The sequence below is a fragment of the Geotrypetes seraphini genome, chromosome 9 (genome assembly GCF_902459505.1).
Source record: "Geotrypetes seraphini chromosome 9, aGeoSer1.1, whole genome shotgun sequence".
NCBI classification, from domain to species: Eukaryota; Metazoa; Chordata; class Amphibia; order Gymnophiona; family Dermophiidae; genus Geotrypetes; species Geotrypetes seraphini.
This window is the reverse complement of record NC_047092.1, coordinates 54,671,933-54,698,471: the sequence shown is the minus strand read 5'-3', so window position 1 is coordinate 54,698,471 and position 26,539 is coordinate 54,671,933. Positions and strand designations below refer to the sequence as shown.

Genomic DNA, 26,539 nt, shown 5'->3' with positions numbered 1-26,539 from the left:
CACCTCAGTGCCATCAGTGCCTTTCACATTCCTCTTCCCGATAAACCTCTGGCTACACACCAACTGGTTTCCAGATTTATGAATTGACTGTTACACACTAAACCTCCAATTGAGTATCTTTCAGTTGCTTGGGACCTCAACTTTAATGAAGCCACCATTTGAGCCTCGTGGAAAGTGGTCATCTTAATCTGCATAACTTCAGCACACAAAGTCAGTGAGCTTCAAGCACTAGTTTCAGATACACCTTATACAACATTCTACCATGACAGATTTGTCCATACTCATCCCAAATTCCTACCAAAAGAAATTTTGTAATTTCATCTCAAATCTGTCTATAGTTTTGCCTGTCTTCTTTTCAAGCCAATATTCCCATACTGGTAAGGCTGCACGCCATACATTGCACTGTAAATGTGCTTTAGCTTACTACCTAGAACAGACAAAGCCTTATAGAACCTCTGCCCAGCTGTTCCTCTCATTTGATCCTAACAGATTGGGAGCTCTGGTTACCAAGAGAACTATTAAGGCAGCTAATTTGTAAAAAATTTATTATGCACTATTTTGATCATTTTAGTGTCTCTAATTATTGGCTTTTAACTCTTTTAGTTCTATTCAACTTTTTTTTATTGTTTTGGTTGTTTGTTTTGTTTTACTATTGTAAACCGCATAGAACTTTACGGCCTTGCGGTATATAAATTTGTTATTATTATTTCTATATGATTGGTGGACTGTATCTTTTTCTGCTATGCTCGGGCTGAGCTATCGTTAGAAGGTCATGTCACAGCATACAAAGTTAGCAATAGCAGCCTCAGTTGCTTTTCTTCATTTCACTCCTATTGATGACATTTGTAAAGCAGCCACCTGGTCCTCAATACATACTTTCACATCCCATGACTGTCTGGAGACTCATTCCAGATGGGATAGTCGGTTCAGCCTAGCAGTTCTGCAAAATTTATTCTCTTTTTAAGTGCCAACTTTCCTCCATCCCTTTCAAAATACGTAGCTAGGGGGTCCCATCTGTAAGAATCCAGGGACAGCAGGCATATATTCTCACAATCCTTCTACCTCCCCTAGTTGGCTTCTTAGCTTTTTTATTGAACTGATGGTGCCACGAGCTGACGTCTGGTGGGAAGGCACTTGTGCATTCATGGTATAGCCAGTCTCGAAACTTCTAAAGAAGTTAAAGTGATAGAACACTTTTGCACTGTCTGTACCAGGGCACTGAGGATGACATAATCAATCTGTAAGAATATCTACCTGCTGTCCCTGGATAACACCTTTTACAGGTAAGTGTGCTCTACCAGCCTCTATGACAGCTGCAGATATTATGAGACATGCTAGTAGAGCATCATTAGTTGTCTGGAGTAGCCTGGTGAATGGTGTAGTGAACCATAGAAAGGGGCATCTAGGCTCATATCCCACCCTACCCATTACATATATGATGGAAAGTGTGAGCTCACCAAAACCCACCCAAAACCTACTGTACTGCCATATAAGTGACACCTGCAGCCATAAGGGCTATTAGGGTGGTAGACAGGTGGGTATAGTAGGTTATGGAGAGGTTTGGAAAGCTCACCATACACTATAAGGGGGTTATGTTGATATATGTACTTCTCAACAAGAAAGAAACCAAGGGTATTTTTTTATCACTTCACTTCTTCAAAACGGGTGAGATCACTCCACACTAATATGCAAAAAAAGTGCTCCCTCTTTATACAACAATAATTTTAAACATAATTGTCAAAGACCATCATTTCAATATCCCATGTACCAGGGAGTTTTCTTGAATTTCAAAAACTAACACTAACCAGTGCTCCTATAGTAGCTCACTGCTTAGATCTGAGTCATATATTTAATAACCTGCTGCTTTGGAGAGAGTAACACTTTCTTCAAGGGGAGGAGATTTGGAGAGGTTGATCATTTATAAAAAGAGAAGATGGATTTTTTGGTTGAAGACAGTGGTCCCTAATGGACTTAACCCGGGATAGTGATGGTTAGTGTTGAAGGCTGTTGTTAACATAGAAGAAAAAAAACGGAGTGTGTGATGTATATGTTTTTTGATTAGTGGTTCGTTCCTTTTGGGGATATTTCATGGTTGGGGTATGAATGTGAGGAGTGGCTTTAGAGATAAGCATAGAGTGTGACTTGGGCATGATAAGAACATAAGAAATTGCCTCCACTGGGTCAGACCAGAGGTCCATCGCACCCAGCAGTCCGCTCCCGTGGCGGCCCATCAGGTCCATGACCTGTAAGGTGACCGGCGTCTAAGCCCTTTTAATCCCCTTGTCCTTCCCTGTAAGCCCTTTAATAACTTATCTCTACCTCTATCTGTATCCCTCAACCCCCTCAGAGAATATGATTTCTTTATGGATGATGACAAGGGATATGAGATGTGGTATAGGATTGTGTGTGGTAGGCAGTAGGAGTTGGTTGGACCCCCTTTTTTCTTCTTTTCTCTTTTTCTTTTTTTGTAATTGTGAAAATAAGGAAAGTAAAGGAGAGTACTGTATTTAAGTTCCCTTTTCCCTTATTAAAGAGGTATGGGGTTCTAGTTGAGGGAGTTTGTGTATGTGGGGGATTGGGTTTTAGCTTGTTTAAGAGAGGGAGCTAATTTATGCTTACAGTTTAGTTGGAGGCGTGGTTAAGAACACAAAGTTTTTGCAATAGAGGGGAAAACTTTGCTGGGATATTTGTAAGGAAGGGGTTCCCGATGTCAGGATGCGCGGGGTTTTATCTTTGTATATATTAGTATATTCTCTGGAGATGGCCCCTGATGGAGACATTTCAATATGGTTTATTTTGGCAGGCTTGGCTCGTAGTGACATTGAATCTTCGTTTGAATTGTGAGAGTGAGTGTATGGTATGTGGTTGAGAGCAGCTGTTTAGGACTGTCACCGAAGAGCAGTTTAGAAGTTGGGTGTGTATTACCTCTGTACCAGCAGGCCAGCGGCAGCAAACAGGAAAATTAGTTTGGTCCTTGTTTGAATTGTGGGAGTGGCGGCAGAATGTATGTTTGTGCCTGTTTGGTTGTGAACGGAAAGTAGTTGTTTAGGATTGGCACGGAAGAATATTTAAAGATGTGTGTGTGTGTCAGTAATGTAACGGCAGGCCAGTGGCAGCTATTCAGAAGATCAGTTCAATCGTAAGAAACTCTATAAAGTGAGTAAATTTGTGGGTGTCACTATGGCTGTGGGTCCATTTTTGTGGGTTTACTTTAGCGGGTTCACTTTGGTATGGTTATTTTTGGTGGTGGCTTGGGTATTGATTTTTGGGTTTTTTTCCCATATTGTTTTGTTTTAGACATGTGTACTGAGGAATCCCCTGAGGAAGGTTGTAGAACCGAAACGCCTAGGGACAGTATGTTAGCTATACCTTGGTGTCGGGAGTGAAATGTTGACAGTGCTGGAGTTCTTTGTGGACAGATAAGTGCAGTCTTGCACATTGTAATGGCTAAAAGCTGTTGGAGCTAGCAGATTCTGTTGTGACCCTTTTCACAGAATATTTTACAATTACTTAATTTAAAAGCAAGGATCATAAAATACGTATAATCAAATTTAGATAGGGAGATTGGGGGGAGGGAGGAACAAATTATTAAAAAGATAGGGACTGGTGAAGCGGGTTCTGAAATAGTTTTGCGCTATAGGAGACCCCATGATCCTTTTCCCTAAATTAAATTTCTGATGTTCCTCTCCTGGTTAGTGTTAGCTTTTGAAGTTTAAGAAAACGCCCTAGTACACTGTCAAATTTACCCCATCGGAAGATCAGTCTAGCAGTTGTATTTTGAACTACCGTATTTTCTCGCATATAACGCGCGCGTTATACGTGGTTTTTACAAACCGCACATACCCTTGCGCGCTATACACGTGAGCGCGTTGTACAAAATTTTTTTTACATAGTTCCCCCCGACGCCCGATTCATCACCCAGAAGGAGCGCTCGCACTCCCACCCCGAAGGACCGCTCGCACCCCCACCCGAAGGACCACTCGCACCCCCACAGCCTCCCCCCTCCCCCATGGAGAAGCTGTCTACCTTGTTTCCGGATGCCAGCCCAGCTGCTTCCTCTGCCGGCGGTCCTGCCCCTTCTCAGAGCCCTGTGCTGCGCTGCTTCCTCTTCAGGCGGTCCCGCCCTTTCTCTGATGTCAGAGAAAGGGCGGGACCGCCGGAAGAAAGAGCAGCGCAGCAGGGCTCAGAGAAGGGACGGGACCGCCGGCAGAGGAAACAGCTGGGCTCGCTGGCATCCGGAAACAAGGTAGACAGGTTCTCCATGGGGGAGGGGGGGAGGCTGTGGGGGTGCGAGCGGTCCTTCGGGTGGGGGTGCGAGCAGTCCTTCGGGGTGGGAGTGTGAGCGCTCCTTCAGGGTGGGGGTGCGAGCGGTCCTTCAGGGTGGGGGTGCGGGTGTGTGCGTGCGTGCGAGCGGTCCTTCAGGGTGGGGGTGCGAGCGGTCCTGCGGGGGGGTGAATCGGACGTCGGGGGGGCATCAGGCTTTCAGGGTAGGGACAGGACTTCAAAGGGGAAAGGAGAGTCGGGGCGGGCGAAAAACGAGTCGGGGTCTCCAGAGGAGAGTCGGGGCGGGCGAAAGGAGAGTCAGGCAGCATGCGCGGTATACGGGTGTGCGTGGTATATAAAAATTTCTGTACATAAATTTGTGTTTTTCGCGTGCTATACCCGTATGCGCGTTTTACATGGGTGCGCATTATCTACGTGAAAATACGGTAGTTTTAATTTTTTGCAGTCCATATCTGGACTACTACAGTATAAGGAGTTGCAGAGATGGGAGAGAAGTTTCAAGTTTATTAAATTTTTGTTATGTACGCAATATCAAAAGCATCAAAGCGTATAACATTTTAAAAATGGGGGGCAGAACAAAACTCTTTTACATAGCTACAGTCAAATTCTATCCATTCTGATACATAACTGGTTCGGAAGGTGAAGGGGATGAACTACAAATTTTTAAAGAGAGAAAGAAAACATTTAGCGGGGAGCACATTTGGTAGGTAACACAAAAAGGGGGGTGGGGGAAGAAAAAGGATGTATCTGTAATCTGTACAGTAATCTAGTTTAGATCTAAGAAGTTTAGTGATTTATAAAATTGTGTTGTCTATTTTTCAAAAGCGTCCTTGAACCAAAAACTTTTTAAGGAGCGCTTGAATTTGTCTAAAGACGATTCATTACGAATATAAATAGGTAGATTGTTCCAAAGCTGGGGTGCTATAACTGAGAAAATGGTAGATCTTCTAGTTTCTATTATCTTTAATGAAGGGATAGTCAATAGCTGTTGTTGTGTTGATCTTAATGCTCTGGATGGAGAATACGGTATTAAAAAATTATGTAAAAAAGTTGGAGCATGAGTTTGTTGTATTTTAAAAGTCAACAGTAAAAGTTTGAAGGTTATTCTATGTGTGATTGGTAGCCAATGAGCTGCTTGTAGAAGTGGTGATCATATTTTTTTGAGTTAGTGATAATTTTTATTGCTGTCTTTTGTATTATCTGTAACCTTCTTATTTCTTTTTGTGTTATGCCCTGATATAAAGAGTTACAATAATCCAGCCTTGAAATGATTAATGAATGTATTAAAATGTTAAGGGCCTCGGGCTTTAAGACTTTTGATAAGGATCTAATGAGACGTAATTTATAAAAACAATTTTTAACCACTGAACTAATCCGGTCATGATAGGTAAGTTCCTGATCTAATATTACTCCCAATATTTTTGTTGTGGTTACTTTTTGAAGATGGGTATTGTCTAAGAGAATCAGTGATGAAAGTGTAACGATCATTTTTCCATGGGAAAAACATTACGGAAGATTTGGTTGCGTTCAATGCTAACATATTATCCTTTAGCCCAGGGGTGCCCAATAGGTCGATCGTGATCGACCAGTAGCTCGCCAAGGCAAAGTGAGTCGATCACCCAGGACTCACTTTGCCTTGGCGATCTATCGGGCCAATCAGTCTTCCTTTCCCCGACGTCAATTCTGCCATCGGAGAGGAAGTTCGGGCCAGCCAATCGCTGCCTGGCTGGGCGGAACTTCCTCTCCGATGGCAGAATTGACGTCGGGGAGAGGAATGCTGGTCGGCCCAAAGCAGGGAGAACATGGGGCGTCGTCGGTGTCGGTTTGGGGCCTGTTATCCATTAGTGGCTGTTTGGGTCCTGTTCCCCGATGGCAGCGGTAGTGGCAGTGGCTTGGGGAAGGGCAGGGAGAAAGAAAGAAAGGGGGCAGGCAGGGAGACAGAAGGAAAGAAGAGAAACAGAAAAAAAGAAAGGGGGCATGAAGAGAGAAAGAAAGGTCAGGGAGAGAGGAAGAAAAAGTTGGGGGAGGGAATGAGGTGTGGAGGAGAGGAAGCGTACAGGCTGAAAGAAAGATTGGATGCACAGTCAGAAGAAGAAAGTGCAACCAGAGACTCATGAAATCACCAGACAAGATAGGAAAAATGATTTTATTTTAAATTTAGTGATCAAAATGTGTCTGAATTTATATCTGCTGTCTATATTTTACAATATGGTCCCCTTTTACTAAACCGCAATAGTGGTTTTTAGTGCAGGAAGCCTATGAGCGTCGAGAGCAGCGCTGGGCATTCAGCGCAGCTCCCTGCGCTAAAAACTGCTATTGTGGTTTAGTAAAAAGGGAGGGGGTGGGTATTTGTCTATTTTGTATGGTTGTTTACTGAGGTGACAGTGCATAGAGTCATCTGCTGTGAACAAGGCTGCCCTGTGAACTTCAATAAGATAAGTTGCTCTGCATTTCATATTCTGCTCTTTTCACTGGTTTTCAGCATTATATCTGCTTAATTTCTCTTCTCATCCCTGTTTCTTACTAAAAAAAAGCACAAAAAAATAAACCCTTCTCTTTCCACTGTTAAATCTTATTTCCTCTTTCCCTTCATAGGAATAAGGGTAAGACTTATAGTCCCACCAACCCCAGGGACCACTATTCATATATAGAGACCCATATAATCAGGACTACTCAAATCAAGTCACTTCACAACCAATCAAGATGACCTTTATTTTATGCAATCACTTGTGGTGCCTTAATTCCAAGACATACTATTTGGAGGCTTAAGGCTTGCCCCATCTGACTTCAACTTGCTAGTATTAAGGAGGTGCTCTGCAAACTTAAACAGGAATTGAATACAATTAAAGCAGCTTCCATCACTCCACAAAATCATACCAACTTACCACCTCGACCTCAAAGAATAAAACAGCCCAGGAATAAATGGGTCACAGTAGGCTCAGGAAGACTGCGACATGTAACACAGAAACATCCACCTTCACTAATATTACCTTTACAGAATTCCTTCGCTCCACTAGTGCACTGCGATACTCAAGAAAACTGAAGGAAGGTGAGACTGGAACCAATGATGGTAACTCAAGAGATCAAGCGCACCCTAAGCACAAATAAAAAAGCCAAAAACAGAAAACTATTACTGTTGGGGGATTCCATCATCAGAGGCATTAACCTTGGAACACAGGGCGAGGAGACCAAATAAGGGAAATGTCTTCCAGGATCCTCAGCTACCAGGAATTCCAGGCAAATAATTGATAATTAAGGAAGAAACTAAGGATTTTAACACTGATGTTGTTATCCATCTGGGAACAAATGACCTGGCCAACAACTGCACACTTGCAGCACAGAAAGCTTTTCGGGAGCTTGGTGAGGGCATGAAACCTTTTGTAAAGACTTTAGCTTTTTCTGAAATACTGCCTGCATATGGAAAGGGAGAGCAAAGAGTGAAAAACACAGAGGACTTTAATAGATGGCTCAAAGCCTGGTGTCATCAAGAAGGCTTCAGGTACATAGGAGGATGGGGAAATACATGGAAGGATTAGAAGCTATATTGCACTGATGGGCTACATATTACTACAGCAGGAAAAAGAAACCTTGCAGTGAAATTTAGACAATATTTTTCTAGGCATTTAAACTAGAAGGTGGGGGTAGTGTATGTACAAAGGACGATTATAGAGACCATCCCTGGCAAAAGAAAAGATGTGATAGTAGTAAAGAATGCAACATAAGCAATATCTTAGTATTGCAACGGAAAGTGAAATGACACAAAAATCCATACGAAAAAGGAGATTATCGCTGAAAAATAGCTGGAAAGCGATGACCACAAATGCTCACAGTCTAAGCAACAAAGTTCATGATCTGCAAGCCCTGATGTTAGAGGCAGATCTAGATATTGTCGCTATCACAGAGACATGGTTCAGTGAATCACATGGATGGGATGCAAACATACCGGGATATAATCTTTTTAGGAAGGACAGAGATGGTCATAAAGGTGGAGGAGTAGCTCTCTATGTAAAGATCAATATCCAAGCGACCGAAATGCAAGGGACCTGGGGAGAGGAAGAAGCAATATGGATTGCTCTGAAAAGAGAAGATGGAACTTCTATCTACGTGGGTGTAGTCTACAGACCTCCGACTCAATCGCAGCAAATTGATAAGGATCTGATTGTGGATATCAAAAAGTTTGGAAGGAAAGAGGAAGTTCTGCTGTTGGGAGATTTCAGCCTGCCGGATGCGGACTGGAATGTTCCGTCTGCGGAATCGGAAAGAAGTAGGGAGATAGTGGATGCCTTTCAAGAGGCTCTGCTCAGACAAATGGTGATGGAACCCACAAGGGAAAAAGCGATATTGGATCTGGTCCTCACAAATGGAGAGAGTATCTCTAATGTTCGAGTGGGTGCTCACCTGTAAAGTAGCGATCATCAAACGGTTTGGTTTGATATAACGGCTAAAGTGGAGAGCGGCCGCACGATACTTAAAGTCCTAGATTTCAAACGTACGGACTTTAATGCAATGGGAAAGTACCTGAAGAAAGAGCTGTTAGGATGGGAGGACATAAGAGAAGTGGAAAGACAGTGGTCTAAGCTGAAAGGAGCGATAAAAATGGCTACGGACCTTTATGTGAAGAAAATCAATAAAAACAAGAGAAAAAGGAAGCCGATATGGTTCTCCAACCTAGTGGCTGAGAAAATAAAGGCGAAAGAGTTGGCGTTCATGAAATATAAAAAAAACCCAAGAAGAGGAGAGCAGAAAGGACTACAGGGTGAAACTGAAAGAAGCCAAGAGACAGATACGTTTGGCAAAGGCACAGGCGGAAGAACAAATGGCTAAAATGTAAAAAAGGGAGATAAAATTTTTTTCTGATATATTAGTGAAAGGAGGAAGATAAAAAATGGAATTGCTAGGCTAAAAGATGCTGGGAACCAATATGTGGAGAGTGATGAGGAGAAAGCAAATGTGCTAAACAAATACTTCTGTTCTGTGTTCACAGAAGAAAATCCTGGAGAAGGACCGAGATTGTCTGGCAAAGTTACACGAGAAAATGGAGTAGATTCTACGCCGTTCATGGTAGTGATACCTTTTTTGATAATGCCCAACATTCTGTTCGCTTTCTTTGATGCCGCTGCACATTGCGCCGCTGGCTTCATTGTTGTATCCACCAATACCCCCAGGTCTTTTTCTATTTTGCCTTTGCCTTTCCCCAGCACCCTCCCTCCCATCGTATAGCTGTACATGGGGTTCCCTTTCCCTATGTGCAAGACCTTACATTTCTCCACATTGAAGCTCATCTGCCATCTTTTTGCTCACTCACTCAGTTTGTTCAGGTCGCTCTGCAGTTCTTTGCTTTCCTCAATAGTTCTGACCCTGCTGGAGAGTTTTGTGTCGTCTGCGAACTTGATAACTTCGCACTTCGTCCCCGTTTCCAGATCTTTAATGAATATATTGAATAGCAGCGGTCCCAGCACTAACCCCTGCGGGACACCACTCGTGACCCCTTTCCAGTCAGAGTAGTGTCCTTTTACTCCTACCCTCTGCTTCCTGTCCGCCAGCCAATTTTGGATCCATCTGTGGACGTCCCCTTCCACCCCGTGGCTCCACAGTTTCTTCAGCAGGCGCTCATGGGGTACCTTGTCGAAGGCTTTTTGGAAATCCAGATAGCCAATGTCTATGGGGTCACCTTGGTCCAAATGTTTGCTTATCCCCTCAAAGAATGCAGTAGATTCGTTTGGCATGATCGTCCTTTACAGAAACAATGCTGGCTTGTTCTCATCAGATTATTTTTTTTCTATATGCTCATTGATACCTTCCCTGATTAGTGATTCGGCCAACTTCCCCGGAACTGAGGTCAAGCTCACCGGTTTATAGTTCCCCAGGTCGCCTCTCGATCCTTTTTTGAAGATCGGTGTAACATTTGCTATCCTCCAGTCCTCTGGGATTACCCCTGTTCTCAAGGATAGGTTGCAGATATGCCGCAGTAACTCCGCTGTTTCGTCTCTGAGCTCTTTCAGTATTCTCGGGTGGATCCCATCTGGGCCAGGAGATTTGTCAGTTTTTAATCTATCTAACTGCCTGAGAACGTCTTCGAAGCTTACCTCCATTCATGATAATTTTCCCTCTTGATCCCCCTTGAAGATTTTTTCCAGTTCCGGCATGTTGGATGTGTCTTCTTTTGTAAAGACCGACGTGAAGAACTTGTTTAGTCTATCAGCCACCTCTTTTTCCTCCTTCACCACTCCCTTCCTGTCTCCCTCATCCAGAGGTCCCACCTCCTCCCTCACTGGCTGTTTCCCTTTTACATATCTGAAAAATGGTTTAAAATTTCTTGCTTCCTTGGCTAGTTTCTCCTCGTATTCTTTCTTGGCTTTTCTGACCACTCGGTAGATAGAGTTTTAAATTTTGGTGATAAATTCACTTGATATTTTGCAATTAATAAATTAAATTGACAAAATAGCTGTTTTTTAAAAAGGTTTGGACAAGTTCCTGGAGGAAAAGTCCATAGTCTGTTATTGAGAAAGACATGGGGGAAGCCACTGCTTGCATGAAATATTACTACTCCTTGGGTTTTGGCCAGGTACTAGTGACCTGGATTGGCCACCGTGAGAATGGGCTACTGGACTTGATGGACAATTGGTCTGACCCAGTAAGGCTGTTCTTATGTTCTTACATTAAAATAAAAATCAACAAAGATTTTTGGATCAATGATTAAAATCATATCCCAGTAAGCCTCTCATTGGAGGGTGAGGGTTGTGTGTTTGAGGTCCTTTATTCCTTGTTTTTGTAATTACACAATATCAATTACACACTAACTTTCTCTTCTCTTCTGGGTCCTCTCTATACCTGTCTTAATATTAAACCGTACTATGTGGATGCCAGATGATCACCCATTATAACGTCAGAAACACTTTCCCCGTTTAAAAGCACTAAGTCCAGTATGACTCCATCCCGTGTGGGTTCCATTACCAAATGCTGGAACAGTTCTGCTTGTAGAGAATCCAGGATCATCCTACTTCTAGAAGACCCTGCAATAGGGATATTCCAATCAAAATCTGGTATGTTAAAATCACCTATTAGTAAAACTTCCCCTTTTTTAGATATATTCTGAATGTCTACTATTAAATTTCTGTCCACTTCTTCCGTCTATGAAGGAGGCCTGTATATTACACCAATGTAAATATATTTACCATTCTCTCTTTCTAAATTGATCCACAGTGCCTCTGTGCCCTGCAGATCCTGCAATTGTGTGGCTTTAATATGATCTTTAACATATAACGCTGCTGCTCCTCCTTCTTTTATTCCTATCCTGTATTTCCTGAACAGATTATAGCCTGGTATAACTACATACAAGTCATGGTTCTCTATGAACCATGTCTCTCTGATCTCCACTATATCCAACTCATCTTCTTCCATCACTGCTTCTAGATCCAGAATTTTGTTTCCCATACTTCGAACATTAGTATATACTGCTTTCCAGATATTGTTCCCTTTTCCCATCCATGTAGAGGTATTCAGTGATTTACTTACCTGAGGGTTTATACTCACCTGGTGGCTTTGATCACCCTTCCCCATTACGTCTCGTTTAAAGCCCTCGTTGGTAGATTAACCAGCTTGCCACTGAAGACACTTCTTCCCTTCTTTGATAGATGTATAAAATCCCTGCTCAGCAGCCCTTGGAAAATCATCCCATGATCCAGGAAGCCAGAATGCTCTTGACAACACCATCCATGTACTACTACTACTATTATTTATGTAGCGCTACCAGATGCACGCAGCGCTGCACAGAGTCACAAATAAGAAGAATACAGTTCCTGCTCGAAAGAGCTTACAATCTAAACAGCCAAGATAGACAAACAGGATGTCATGGATTCAGTTAAGGGGACTGGTTAATCAGCTGGCTGGGTTGGAGGGCAGAGGAATAGGGTTAAGGATTGAAGGCTATATCAAAAAGGTGGGTTTTGGTCTGCTTTTAAGCAAGGGAAGGGAAGGGGCTTGATGGAAAAACTTGGGTAATTTATTCCAGATGCTAGATGAAAGGAATGAAGTCTAGGATGCATGCTTCTCTGACCTGGCCCTTACCCTCGACAGGAAGGATGGACGAGAATGCCACCTTTGCACCTTATTGCTTCACTTTCTCTCCCAGAGCCACAAAGTCACTTTTGATACCTTCGTAGGGGTACCTGGCAGTATCATTAGTGCCAATGTGGATGAGTAGTATCAGATAATAGTCATCAGGCTTGATGAGTCTTGGCAATCTCTCTGTAATATCTTGGATTATAGCACCAGGAAGATAGCATACCTCTCAGGACATCATGTCTGGTCTGCAAATGGATGCTTCCGTATTCCTCAAAAGGGAATCGCCAACCAATACTACTTTATGCCTCCTAGTAGTCATGGATCCAGTAATTTTAGAGATTTCAAACTTTGATCCTTCCTCTTCCTGGGATGTTCTCATTTTCTCCACTTCCGGGGCAGCATACTGGTTCTTCAGTTCAAGGGCGAGTGGAGTAACAGTTCCAATCTTGCAGGATTCTGTAATCTGAGTCCAGCTGTCTTCCTTTAGCACAGCCTCTTCTTCCCCACTGCTAGAAATCTTTGACACCTCATGAACCATATCATCGATGTATCTCTCATTCTCACAGATGGTTCTCAGTCTTGCTACCTCCTCTCTCACTTCTTTTACTTCCTTAATGAGGGATTCAAGCTGAAGACAGCTGGCACAAGGAACCACTCCCTCTGCCTGGGTAACATTTTCTGTCTGCAGAAGCTTGTAACCTAAGCAGCAGCTTTGGTGACACGATGTTTCCCAGTCATAATGTGGTTGCAGAAATACTTACACCTGGAAGAAAAAAGAAAGAACATAAAAATCCTACCAAAGCGATGCTCTGTTCCTGGTTGGCTGAAGAGCCAAACAAAGCTCTGCTTTGGGGTGGGTTGGTGGGAATTAACCTCAAGGGTCACCTGTGGCATCTGATCTGTAAGAAAGTCCTCAGAGTTTAGTCTCAAACTAAGAGGCTAAAACCAGCTAGAAGTCTGTCCTCAAGGAGTGCTTTTCCCACTCTTGAACATTGAGACAGCACCCTCTTGATGTGGGCATTGTCTCAAAGATTTATAATGACAGTACACTTGGCAGTGTCTGTGCCTGGCTCTGTGAATGATGTCACCCATATAAGAGAATATGTCTGCTGTCCTCAGAGAACACCTGCTACAGGTAAGTAACTTTATTATAATGCTGTTCATTTAATTTTTTCAGTAGCCAAAACTGATCATATTTCTTGGTAGTTTACAAAATGTCATTTGCTTCTGGATGAGGCAAGAATATTAAAGTATTTTTTATTTCATTAAATTATAATACAAGGTATAGCTCTGGGTTACAAGTATGATCTTTTGATTTTCCTTTGACTCACACAGATTATACAATGAGATATATTTGTCCATTCAGTTTCCCTGATCTGATAGGGAAATCTCAACTAAACTATTTAACTCTATGTTTTCTTTTCAGCAACTAAACTTTGGAGAGGTCTTTCAACTCAGCATAGGTCAACTCTGGATTATAGAGAATTTAGAAAACTTTTAAAAATATCTCTTTTTTTATACATTTGTCTGTCAATTGAACTAGAAGGAGTCATTGTTTTGGTGCCCCGCCTACGTTTATCAAAATGATACAAACCCTTTAAACTAACCCATCGGCAAAAATCATAATAAATAATTCTCTGTCCCCTCTCTTTCGATTGTAAAGAGGCATACGTTAAGGGTGTCCTCTTTCTCCATACCTGTTTAACCTTGCTTTAGAGCCATTACTTATTGCTTTAAGATTGAACACAGACATACAAGGACTATCAGTAAACTCAGTGGATATCAAATTATCTGCTTATACAGATGACATCCTCTTATATGTCTCTGATCCTGATAAGTCAATTCCAGCGATTCTGAAAACCATTACAGAGTTATCTATTTTTTCTGGTTATAAAATAAACCAACAAAAAACAGAATCCCTACCCCTAAACCTGTTCACCCACTCTAATTCAGTCACCTCTTACAGTTTGGTTTGGGTCACCTTCAAGCTTAAGTACTTGGGCATTGAACTTGCCCAATCACTAGAAGACACAATTACCATTAATTGTGACAAACCGATCTCCTCAATTAAAGTAATACCCATTTTTTGGCATCCATCTAACTTTCCTGGTGGGGTCATCTAGAAACAATTCAAATGATGATAGCTCCAAAAATAAACTACATTCTACTCATGATTCCTGTGCTATTTCATATCTCCTTCTATAAAATCATAGACCAAATACTTACTGTCTTTCTCTGGAAACATAAGCAACCCAGATAGGCTTTGAAAAAATTAAAAATGAAAAGAGAACAAGGAGGGGTATTTTTTCCAGACTTTATCAGTTACCATAAAGCTTTTATTACACACCAGGGACTTCAGTGGTTCACGGATCACTCTTATTATACTCCCTCATGGTACTTACTTGGTACATGGTACATGGTACTTACTTACCATACGAAAAACGGCTTGACAAATTACAGCTATACTCGCTCGAGGAGCGCAGAGAGAGGGGGGACATGATCGAGACGTTCAAGTATCTTACGGGCCACATCGAGGCGGAGGAAGATATCTTCTTTTTCAAGGGTCCCACGACAACAAGAGGGCATCCGTTGAAAATCAGGGGCGGGAAACTACGAGGTGACACCAGGAAATTCTTTTTCACTGAAAGAGTGGTTGATCGCTGGAATAGTCTTCCACTACAGGTGATTGAGGTCAGCAGCGTGCCTGATTTTAAGGCCAAATGGGATCGGCACATGGGATCTATTCACAGGGCAAAGGTAGGGGAGGGACATTAAGGTGGGCAGACTAGATGGGCCGTGGGCCCTTATCTGCCGTCTATTTCTATGTTTCTATGTTTCTAAACTTTAGCCCATCTGATTCCTTTAAACACGCTTTTATCATTACCATGCTCTTATATTAAAAATCCAATCCTTTCTATGCCTAATAGAATTTGATAAATTACTGGATTTCCCTTTCCATTCATAAACATACACATATCTTTGGTTCAGTTCTCACATACTCATTAACAGAACGCCTTTCCTTTGGAAAGAATGGATAAAGGTATTTATAGGTTTCAAGATATCCTAACTCCTGAAAAAACTCTGATTCTCTTCTCTGAATTATGAGATAACTTTTCATTAAATGCTAAAAACCATCACAAATGGCTGCAATTGCATCACTGCCTTAATCATAAAAATCTTTTACAAACTTTTCACACTCATATTCTTTCTATTCTGACTCAAGCTACAATTTTACTACATAATGGACACAAAGCCTCAAATTTATTTAAGATGTTATTACCTGTAGACGATTCTTCTGTAGAAAGCCTATAACATATCTGGGAAAAAGATTGTATTCTTCCGTAGGGAAACAGGAATGGTCACAATTTGGGGAAAAAAACTGGCAAGATCTTTGGCTTCAGCCAATATGTCCCAATCCATGTATTTTTTTTCTATCATAAAGCCCTGTGGACTCTACACAAGCTCTCACTGGCAGGCCTCCTTCCATCTAATAATTGTTGGAACTGTGGACAAGATGTTGGCTCCTTAATTCATATGATATATGACTGTCCATATGTATTACAATACTGGAAAGAAATTTGTGGTATTGTAATGAAAATCCTTAATATCCAATCATACATCTCTCTTTCTATAGTAATATTTAAATCTCATGCTCCAGGAATGGTTCTAACTGATAATTACACTAAACTTCTTGATATTCTTCTCTCCATAGCTCTTAAGTTAATTCTTTCAAATTGGAAGTCAGCCAACTCTCTTTCTTCACACCATTGGTGGCAATTAGTCTTACAATACTATAAATATGAATTGGTTCTTGCAAAAAAATTTGGAACCACAGTCTTTTCCAATAAACACTGGTCGCCTTTGTAGGTATACTTGCAATCACTGTCCAGCAGTGTTTCCTGCTGATATCTCAATTTATATTAATTCTCTATGTTCTCTTGCATTGAATGTAAGCTTATAAACAAATATTGTTCCTCTGTATTCTGTATTGATTCCTGCATTGTAGTACTGTGAGTTTCATTGATGTTTAAGTTTTATATTCTCTCTTGTATTTTTCAAAAACTCAAGAAACTTTCAGAAAAAAAGGAGTCATTGTTAAAATTTTGTTCTGTAACACATGAAATGTTATTCCCTCTCTTCATTATTGTAATCCACCTTGAACCTGTTCAGGTATATGCGGAATAGAAGAATAATTGCTATGCTAGAGTCTATAAATTCATTTATTCTATCTGCATCTATTGTAGTGAATAGCTTGTAGTCTGTAGCTAGACAAATTTGCTTTGTGAAATCTCCTGTGCATGTTTAGAAAATTATTTTTTGTTTTCTGAGCTCTGAGAGCAGTTTATCTTGTTGCTATCAGATAACATCAGACATTTGTGTAGCTGATTTATCCTGCTGTTTATGGGAAAACCCCATTACTAATATACAGTTTGTTATCATTTTGAATTGTTAGGTTTCCATTTTTTCAATGCATGTTTTCGTATAACCGCTACTGAAGGAAAACTAAGGGCTCCTTTTACTAAGCTGCGATAGCAGTTTTAGCACGTGGAGAATTGCGCGCTAGATGCTAATGCCAGCATTGAGCTGGCTTTAGTTCTAGCCGCATAGCGTGAGTTTAGTGCGTGCTAAAAATGCTATCGCAGCTTAGTAAAAGGAGCCCTAAGGTTTTAAAATTGAAGTAATAATACTTGGATCTAACTTATAACTGGAAATTGATGACTTTGAATATTTTATCTCATGGCTGCCACTAGTAATAGGTGTCTGTGTACTTTAGAATTAGATTGAAGTGTAAGATAAAGCCTTGGGGTATGTTTGGCATGTTTTTTGTGAGGATCCTGAAGGAGAAGTCTAATAGCTAAAACAAAAATGTCATCACCCATGTTAAATAAATATTTGGAAGTTTAAAATCTAGAATTCCCACTCTTTTTTTCAAGTGTACTTACATATAGAGATCTATACTGCACAGAGATTTCAGGCGAGGCATTGTAGGCCATGGTTTGGGCCAATCTTGGAAGGGGCAAAAATCTACAATTCCCCATTTGACAAAGGGAATAAACATTTGTTGTTAAAAGTATCCCAACTGAGTTTTATACGAGCTCAGAGCCATGGAAAAGGTTTTCAAAAAGTGTTCATTTCAGCCAGGGCATTGCACAAGTAATTAAAGATGTTAATCCTCTGTTTATTTTCATCTTCAAAATGAAACCAAATTAAAATTGCGGTCTCACTACTTAATTGGTGACATTTACAATTGTAGGTTTATAAAATAAGAACATAAGAATTGCTGCTGCTAACCATTGGCACTTATGATGAGGCGCCATCCCCATTTGAAGAGGATTTCGGTAGACGATATTGAACATCGTATAGCCCTATTTGTATAGCCTGTATTTGGTAGATCCGGAAAGTACAGTGCCTCAATTGTTATGTATTTTCGAGGACTATGGGAGCACATCTGGTTTTAAAATCAATTTAGATAACACTGAAATGATGAATCTTACCATGGGGGAGATCCGGGTTCTTGCTCTTAAACACAAGTTACCTTTTAAATGGGTGTCTAAGGGTCTTAAATATTTGGGTATTTACTTGCCCAGGGATTTGACTTGTTTATATGAGGTTAATTCTGGGCTGGTTATCTGAAATATTCGTTCGGATCTCCAACGCTGGCATGGGCTTTGGCTTTCTTGGGGGGGCGGGGATAGTGGTTCTTCAGATGAATGTTTCTGTTTCAGACTACCTATTCCCATACCCATTTTGATGTTTAAGATATTGCAAGTGGAATTTAGGAACTTTATTTGGCAGAATAGAGCACCCAGAATTTCACAGACGGTGATCTGGGCAGATAGAGCTCGGGGGGGGGGGGGGGGGAGAGGGAGGAAGAGGTTCCCAATCTTCAGTGGTATTATCAAGCTGCGCAGTTGAGGATGTTATTGGAGTGGGACCTGGGTTCCCACAAGTGGGGAGTGCTGTTGGAACAGTCTTTTGTGCCCCAGGGTATATTGTCCACTAGGCTTTGGTCTTCTCAGACTGTTCAACAGTGGGAACTGGAGACTGACAACCCTTATATTTTACACCTGATCAAGCTGTGGGATAGAATGAAAAATGATTGCAATAATGGGTTGGCCACTTCCACTTTAGCTACTTTGCGGGATGGACCACCTGTTTTTGAGAGGTGGGGACATCTAGGGCTGTCCCAATTTCGTGATTTCTTGCGAGCGGTGACTGTCATATCTTTTGAGGCTTTGCAACGTATCCCTGGGGTACAGGCAGGAGACTATTTGGCTTATCTTCAAGTGAAAAATTATATGAATGCTCGGGATTGGGATAAGACATCTCCTATTGAGGCTGAACAACTAGAACAATTATGGGGGACTTTGCAGAAGGTGCCCAGGCCTATTTCCATTATCTACCAATATTTAAGTGGGCAAGTAGTACTGAATTTTGTTTCTGACGCCACTGGGAGTGGGATTTGCAATGTACATTTACATCTAAAGAGTGGGATGCAATTTGTTTTGAGGTGGGTAGAGCGACCATTTGTGCATTGATACAGGAGAAAGCATACAAGGTGTTGAGCTGCTGGTACTACACACCGGAACAGCTCCATAAGATGTACCCTTAGTCTTCGGACAGTTGCTGGTGGGCACCTTTATTCATATATGGTGGGACTGTCCAGTGCTTGTCCCTTGTTGGACGGCAGTGGTGTGGTCCTTGTCGCAGATGCTGGGGGTCATGGTCCCTGTTACTCCTCAAAGCTCTTTATTGGAGTGGTCTAATAGTTGTGAGACCAGATGGCAAAGCCGTTTATTGCGAATGGGGTTGGCGGCGATCAAATGTCTCATAGCTGCATACTGAAAACAGCCCCTGGTGCCTGACTTGAATGAATGGAGAGTGAAATTATCTTTGTTGGGGAAAATGGAGCTATATGTGGCTAAACGCAGAGGTTATTATCTGCAATCAGTACATACCTGGACTGTTGCTCGGAAATTGGATATTTGGTGGGTGGTGGGGGGACCTTGATCCTAATGTAACCTATATGCTTTGATGGGGAGGGGGTGGTATTATTCTGTTGTTCTTGATGATACTGTTGTTCTTATATTGTGCTAAAAATCACTTCAAAAACTTGTGAACCACACTGAAATCCTCAGACCATTTCCGGTAGAACAAGGCCGGATATGATGTCACACGCCTTTTTTGCCATCGCAGTTGGCGTCTCGGGCTATTTTAAACTAGGTCCCGTTATTTGGTTATGCAGTGCCGATGTAACAAATAGGCACGTTCGGACTAGCTTAAACCAGGTCCACCATTCAGCTATGCAGTGCTGTTGAAATAAACAGTGCCGTTACTCTGCACTATTCCTGATGAAACTCTTCCATGGTTAGTGAGAGCGAAACGGAGATCTTCCATCGTGTTCTGTTTTGTCTCCAGCTGGCCGGATTAAGAATCTACACCCGAGTTAAGTATCTGAATAACTATAAATACAATAGTAGTATAAGTATAATAAATTGCACAATAAGATTAAAATAATTTAAATAAAATAACACAACAAGGAGTTAAAGGACCGATGATAGCTCACAAGTTAGTTATTTGCCTAGACTTGGTCAATTGGCATATAACTGCGAGCACTTGAGATCCTAATAATCTTCTAATTCAACCTTCGGATGTTGTGTAGGTTGTATTTGGACTCACATTATAGTTCTTATATTATGACCATATTTTGGTGATGGTTTACTGAAGAATCAAACTTTGTTATTTCTGTTGTATTTTGCATTGTTTATTTGTTTGAAAATCTAATAAAAAATTTAAATATAAAAAAAAAAGAATTGCCGTTGCTGGGTCAGATCAGTGGTCCATTGTGCCCAGCAGTCCGCTCATGCGGCGGCCCTTAGGCCAAAGACCAGTGCCCTGAGTCTAGCCATACATGCGTACGTTCTGGTTCAGCAGGAACTTGTCTAACTTTGTCTTGAATCTCTGGAGGGTGCTTTCCCCTATAACAACCTCCGGAAGAGCATTCCAGATTTCTACCACTCTCTGGGTGAAGAAGAACTTCCTTACATTTGTACGGAATGTGTCCCTCCCCTCCCCCACTGATTTGTTTTTAGTATCAATATTTTATTGAAATTTTTCTAAAAGTATACATCATAATTAAAACAAACAAACAAACACAATGTCGATACATTAGTAAGCTGCAAACTTACAAGTCAGAGATACAAAGGAGTTATGAGATTAACATTCAAATCCTTTCAGAATGCATCAAGAGGAGCCCAAGTCCCAGTAAAGCTAATGATGTTATTTTGTTTGAACACTATTATTTCTTAGTATTTTCTGATGGTACAAAGATGATTCCACCATTCGTGAAAATTAAGTTTAGAATTATCCTTTCAATTATATATAATATGATGAGTAGCTAAAGCAATCATAATATAAAAAATATTTTTGAATGGTGATGGTATCGTGATATCTGGATTTGAGGAGCACAATATGATGGATTTATATGACTTAGACAGATTGCTATCCAAATGAATAATAGAGAGAATTCTTGACCATATGCCTGACCAATAAATTTGTAGATTAGGACATGCAAAAAGGAGCTGTAGGAAAGTACCAGGATGCTGAAGGTAAGACCAACAAAGCTCTGAAGAAGATGTATGTAAAAACTTGGCTATTTTGGTAGGGGTCCAATAGGCCTTATGCATAATAAAATATGTAGATTGATAAATAGACGCTGACATGGTGGGTTGGGCTGAAGTTGACCAAAAGGACTTCCAGTTTATTTCTCTAGGATTTACATTCAGTTCTACAAACCAAATATCATCAAAGGCGATTACCTCCTCTCTAGCTGTGAGAGAATCTGTGGGACCATTGGATGATCAAAGAATAAAAGGGGCACTCAAGGAGAATAAGGCCATAGTGGAAAGACTGAATTCTTTGCTTCGGTCTTTACGGAAGAAGATGTAAGAGATCTACCTGAACCAGAAATGATTTTCAAGGGTGGTGATGTGGAGGAACAGAAAGAAATCTCAGTGAATCGGGAAGATGTACTAAGCCAAATTGACAAGTTAAAAAGTGATAAATCACCAGGACTTGATGGTATACATCCCAGAGTACTAAAAGAACTCAAACATGAAATTGCTGACCTGCTGTTTGTGATCTGTAACATGATTTAATGAGATGGAATCAGCATGGGTTCAATGAGGGAGATCTTGCCTCACAAATTTTCTTGACTTCTTTGAAGGTGTGAATAAATATGTGGATAAAGGTGAGCCAGTTGATATAGTGTATCTAGATTTTCAGAAAGCTTTGATAAAGTTCCTCACGAGAGTCTCCTGAGAAAATTAAAGTGTCATGGGATAAGTGGCAAAGTTCAGTTGTGGATTAGGAATTGGTTATCGGATAGAAAACAGAAGGGTTAAACGGTCATTTTTCTCAATGGAGGAGAATTAACAGGGTTTTTTTTCATATATGTCTCTCCTTTGAACTTTAAAAATGCTAAATTGTAGTTCTGTTCCCTCTCACCTTTTGCATTAGTTGGTCTGTCTACCCCATTATTTTAAATTTGAAATTGTGTGTAAAAAACTTGAAACTTGAGTGCCGCATGGGTCTGTATTAGGACCGGTGCTATTTTAACTTATTTATAAATGATCTGGAAATTGGAATGAAAAGTGAGGTGATTAAATTTTCAGATGACACTAAACTGTTCAAAGTTGTTAAAATGCATGTGGATTGCGGAAAATTGCATGTGGACCTGAGGATATTGAAATACTGGGCATCCAAATTGCAGATGAAATTTAATGTGGACAAATGCAAAGTGATGCACATTGAACTTGAATCATAATTACTGGATGCTAGGGTCCACCTTGGGGATTAGCACCCAAGAAAAGGATCTGGGTATCCTCGTAGACAATACGATGAAACCTCCTGCCCAATGTGTGTCAGCAGCCAAAAACAAACAAACAGGATGTTAGGAATTATTAAAAAAGGGATGGTTAAGACTAAGAATGTTATAATGCTACTGTATGGTGCGACCTCATCTGGAGTATTGTGTTCAGTTCTGGTCTTCTTATCTCAATAAATATATTATTGGCACTAGAAAAGGTTCAAAGAAGAGTGACCAAGATGATAAAGATGATGGAACTACTCTCATATGAGGAAAGAATAAAACTGTTAGGGCTTTTCAGCTTGGAAAAGAGACGGCTGAGGAGAGATATGATTCAAGTTTCAAGTTTATTTAAAATTTTTATACTGCTCAAATCAGACTTCTGAGCAGTGTAGAATAAAAATACAGTTTTCAACAGAAATAGGGTTTGCATTTGACAATTAAAATCTACCTGACATACTCAGACAACAATGGATAGGAACAGATGGAAAAAGGGGTAGGAACTACAATATTTTGAGAAAAGAGAACAATTAAGGAAAAAACGACAGGGGAAGGGAAGGATGATGCCTTCTTCTGTCGCCATGTGTTTAGCCCTTATAAGGGCAATTAGGTATCGAATGCATCTTGGAACAGAAATGTTTTCAGCTTTGTTTTAAAATGAAGCAGAGAGAATTCTTCACGAAGGTAATTAGGAATAAAATTCCAAAGGGATGGCGCGGTCACTGCAAAATTATTTGATCTTATTGTGTTTATATACTTTAGGGATGGAACTGCAAGAAGATTTTGGGCTCCTTTTACAAAGGTGCGCTAGAGGTTTTAGTGTACGCTAAAATGCTGCGTGCGCTAGCCGCTACCGCCTCCTTTTAAGCAGGTGGTAATTTTTCGGCTATTGCGCTCTATAGCACGCGCTAATCTTGTAAATGCACTAGAAACGCTTGTGCACCTTTGTAAAAGGAGCCCTTTGTGTCATAGAGCAAAGTGCTTTAGATGGACAATAAAGAATTAGTAAGCTATTGATAAATTCAGGTTGGTTACTTTGACATGTGTTGAATGTAAGTAATAGAATTTTATAACTAATTCTGTGTTCAACAGGCAACCAATGTGCTTTGCTCAAGAGGGTGGAAACATGATTATATTTTTTAGTGTTAAATATAATTTTTATTGCGGTATTTTGCATGATTTGGAGGCGTCTTAGTTCTTTTTTGTTATGCCTTTGTAAAGGGCATTGCAGTAATCAATACATGATATCACTAGGGAATGAATTAGTATGTTTAAAGGTTCCAACAGTTTAGCAAGAGACCTGATCATTCGTAGTCTGTGAAAACAACACTGAACTACGGTACTAATGTGAAGATGGTAGGAAAATTTTTTATTGAAGGTGATCCCTAGTAATTTTAAAGAAATTACAATTTTAATGTACGAGGAATTAAGTTTGAGAGGAACCTGAATCGGCATACCTTCTTTGATGGGGAAGATCATTAATTTAGATTTTTCCACATTAAGAGCTAGCATGTTTGAATCTAGCCATAATTTGACTTTCTCCAGTTTCTTGTTGATGAGTATTACTTTGTCTGGGTCATTAAGGTTGATTGGATGATTTAATTGCACATCGTCTACATAAGCAAACATTGTAAAGCCGATGGATTGGCCTAGGTTAAAAGTGGTGCCATAAAGATATTAAAGAGCAGGGGGCATAAGATGGAGCCTTGTGAGATACAGTGTTTGAGGTATTGAAAACTACATTGGATGATCTTTCGGTAAAGAAGGAGGAAAACCAATCCATGACTTGGTCAGAGATTCCAGTTTATTGGAGAAGTGACAGAAGGAGTGTGTGATCAATTGTATCGAATGCAGAAGAGAAATCCAAAGAAATGAGCAAAACTGATTGATGGTGATTGAGATGGTAAAGTATCTTTGTGGTTAGACCTATGAGTGAGATTTCAGTTGAATGGTGCTGGTGAAATCCTGTTTGGTTAGGGTGTTTTTCAATGAAGTCGGTAATTTGAGAGAAGACTATTTTTTCAGTGAGCTTAGCTAAAAAGGGGATATTGGCTATGGGCTGATAATTAGATATTTCCTGGGCGCTGATTTTATGGTCCTTAATCCTAGGGTAGATGATTGTTGGTTTTTTTTTTTTCCATTGTTTTGGTAAGGATCCAGAGGCTAAGCTAGATTTGACCAGGTCTAGTATACACGGACCAAAAACTGAGAAGAATCGCTTCAAGAGAAAAGGTGGGATAACTTCATTGCTTGCTCCTTTGGTGTTTATTGTGTTTAAGCACCTCTTGATTTCTTGAAGGGTTGGCAGAGTACATCTTGAGCATTTAGAGAATGGGAGAGTTAAAGGTTCATTTTCTATGATAGAATTACAGACCCCCTGAATTAAGGATCCAAGATGGCGGAAGGGACAGTTAGATGAGCGTCCTGGCTCGGATCTTCGAGCGAGAACCTGGTTTATCCTTCTCTAAAAGGAACTTTTTCTTCTTTGTAATGCCGAAAAGAAGGGGTCGAAGCACCGCTGCAGCCTCGCGGTGCCCCGACCCAGCAAGATTCAGCAATATTAATGAACTTCTTCGTCGGATGCAGGAAGTCTCGATGGCGGCGTCGGTATCCCCGTTGGAGGCTCTCGGTGGCAAGCTGGAGGTGATCTCCCTGGGATTGGAGATCTCGCTGAGCCCCAACGCCAGAGCACCTCCCCCTCTTTCTCAGACCGTCAGCTCCCCGCGGGTTGAGGAGCTATTGGAAGATGGTGAGCTTTTCTCCTGTGAGGCTTTGGACATCAGAGAGGGGAGCTTGGAGCTGGATTCCCATCCAGAGAGTCCTGTGGTGTCTGAGGCTTCCAACAGCAAGAGGGACTACAGCGTTCAGGAGAGACACCTACAGGAGGAGAAGTCAATTGTATTGAATACAAAAATTGTGCCTGAAAAACTTACTACAATAGAGAAGCCCCGAGAAATAACTCTAGAAGCTATATGGGATCTAGTGGCGAATTTGGCACAATCTATCAAGCCTCAATTATGTCAAGTTGAACAAAAATTAAACACTCATGAAACATACATTAAAAGTTTACAAACTGATATGCAAGACCTTAAAAATTCAAATGTTGCTACTAAACAGCTTACAGAAATATTAATGAGAGATAATATAAATTTGAGAAGGAAATTGGAAGTATTGGACAATTTCTCTCATAATAACAATCTCAGATTAATTTCCCTAGAGTGGCAACAATACCTCCGAGAGATATGTTAAAACGATATATGATAGAAATATTGGGTATTTCAGAAGAATTGTTACCACCGTTTACCCAGGTTTATTACTTGCCTATGCGAAGAGAGGAAGGACAACATAAAAAATTACAGGAATTACAAGAGGACCAACAGATACTAAACATCTTGATGATCTTGGAACAGTCAGACAGGGAAATGGTGACACCAGTAACTTTACTTCTTACAGTTGCATCTTACAGTTGCCTTGGCACCAGATAAAAACTGGTTGCTGAGACTCAACTTTAAAAATAAATTAAAATAATTTTTGGGATATAGAATACAAATCTTTCCAGATCTGACACGAGACACCCAAAAGCGTCGTCGTGAATTTTTGATTTTAAAGCTGGGAGTTATTGCCCTTGGAGCTTCTTTTTTTATACAACACCCATGTAAATGTGTGATAGTACATCAAAAGCAAAAATATGTTTTCTTTGATTCTACTCAACTGACAACCTTTTTGTCGGCTGCACGCCTGAAAGCAGGGACAACATGAGTGCTCATGTTAAATTTGGACACTTCCTTCAGTTGATTGAATTCCCTGTTTTCCTTTCTTTATATTTCTATGTTTTATTACAGAATGCTCGCTGATTATACTTCTTGGATCTATCATTTGAGGACTTGAGCTGGAGTTAAGCTTTATTTTTATTTTTTTATTATTTTTTTCTTCTTGATTGTGCTTATATATAATTGGAAAAATTTTGTGTTCTTTAGCTAGCTTCATCTTTCTGTACAAGTGGATACTTGATATGTTTATGGAAAATTTGATAATTAAAAAAAAAAAAAAAAAAAAGAATTACAGACCCTATCATGAGTTGAGTCTACATTGTCACTGTCATTGTCATTATGTGGGATAGCAGCTCTAATTTTCTATATCTTGTCAATAAAGTGTGAGGCTATAGCCTGAGCAGTAGGGATTGAAGTCTCCAAAATCCTGAATAGTTAAGCTCTGGAACGCATTGCCTGAGGTTGTGGTAAGAGCATATAGCTTAGCTGATTTTAAGAAAGGTTTGTACAGGTCCATAGTCTGTTATTAAGACATGGGGGAAGCCACTGCTTG

The 26,539-nt window shown here is 40.6% G+C and overlaps 1 protein-coding gene across 16 annotated transcripts in view; it reads left to right on the top strand.

Moving 5' to 3' along the window:
* Positions 1-26,539, top strand: part of FOXP2 (forkhead box P2) — a 979,918-nt gene that overhangs the window by 135,787 nt on the left and 817,592 nt on the right. Inside the window, exon 1 of one of the 16 annotated variants that reach the window (XM_033957717.1) lies at positions 24,058-24,119. The exons of 14 other annotated variants lie outside the window; for them this stretch is intronic. Coding sequence is in view for 1 of the 2 variants with exons in the window: in XM_033957733.1 (XP_033813624.1) it covers positions 24,105-24,119 (15 nt within the window). In the remaining variant the exon portion in view is untranslated. Of the gene's footprint in view, positions 1-24,057; positions 24,120-26,539 lie in introns of those variants that run through there. One more of the 16 variants, XM_033957733.1, reaches the window with a different exon arrangement.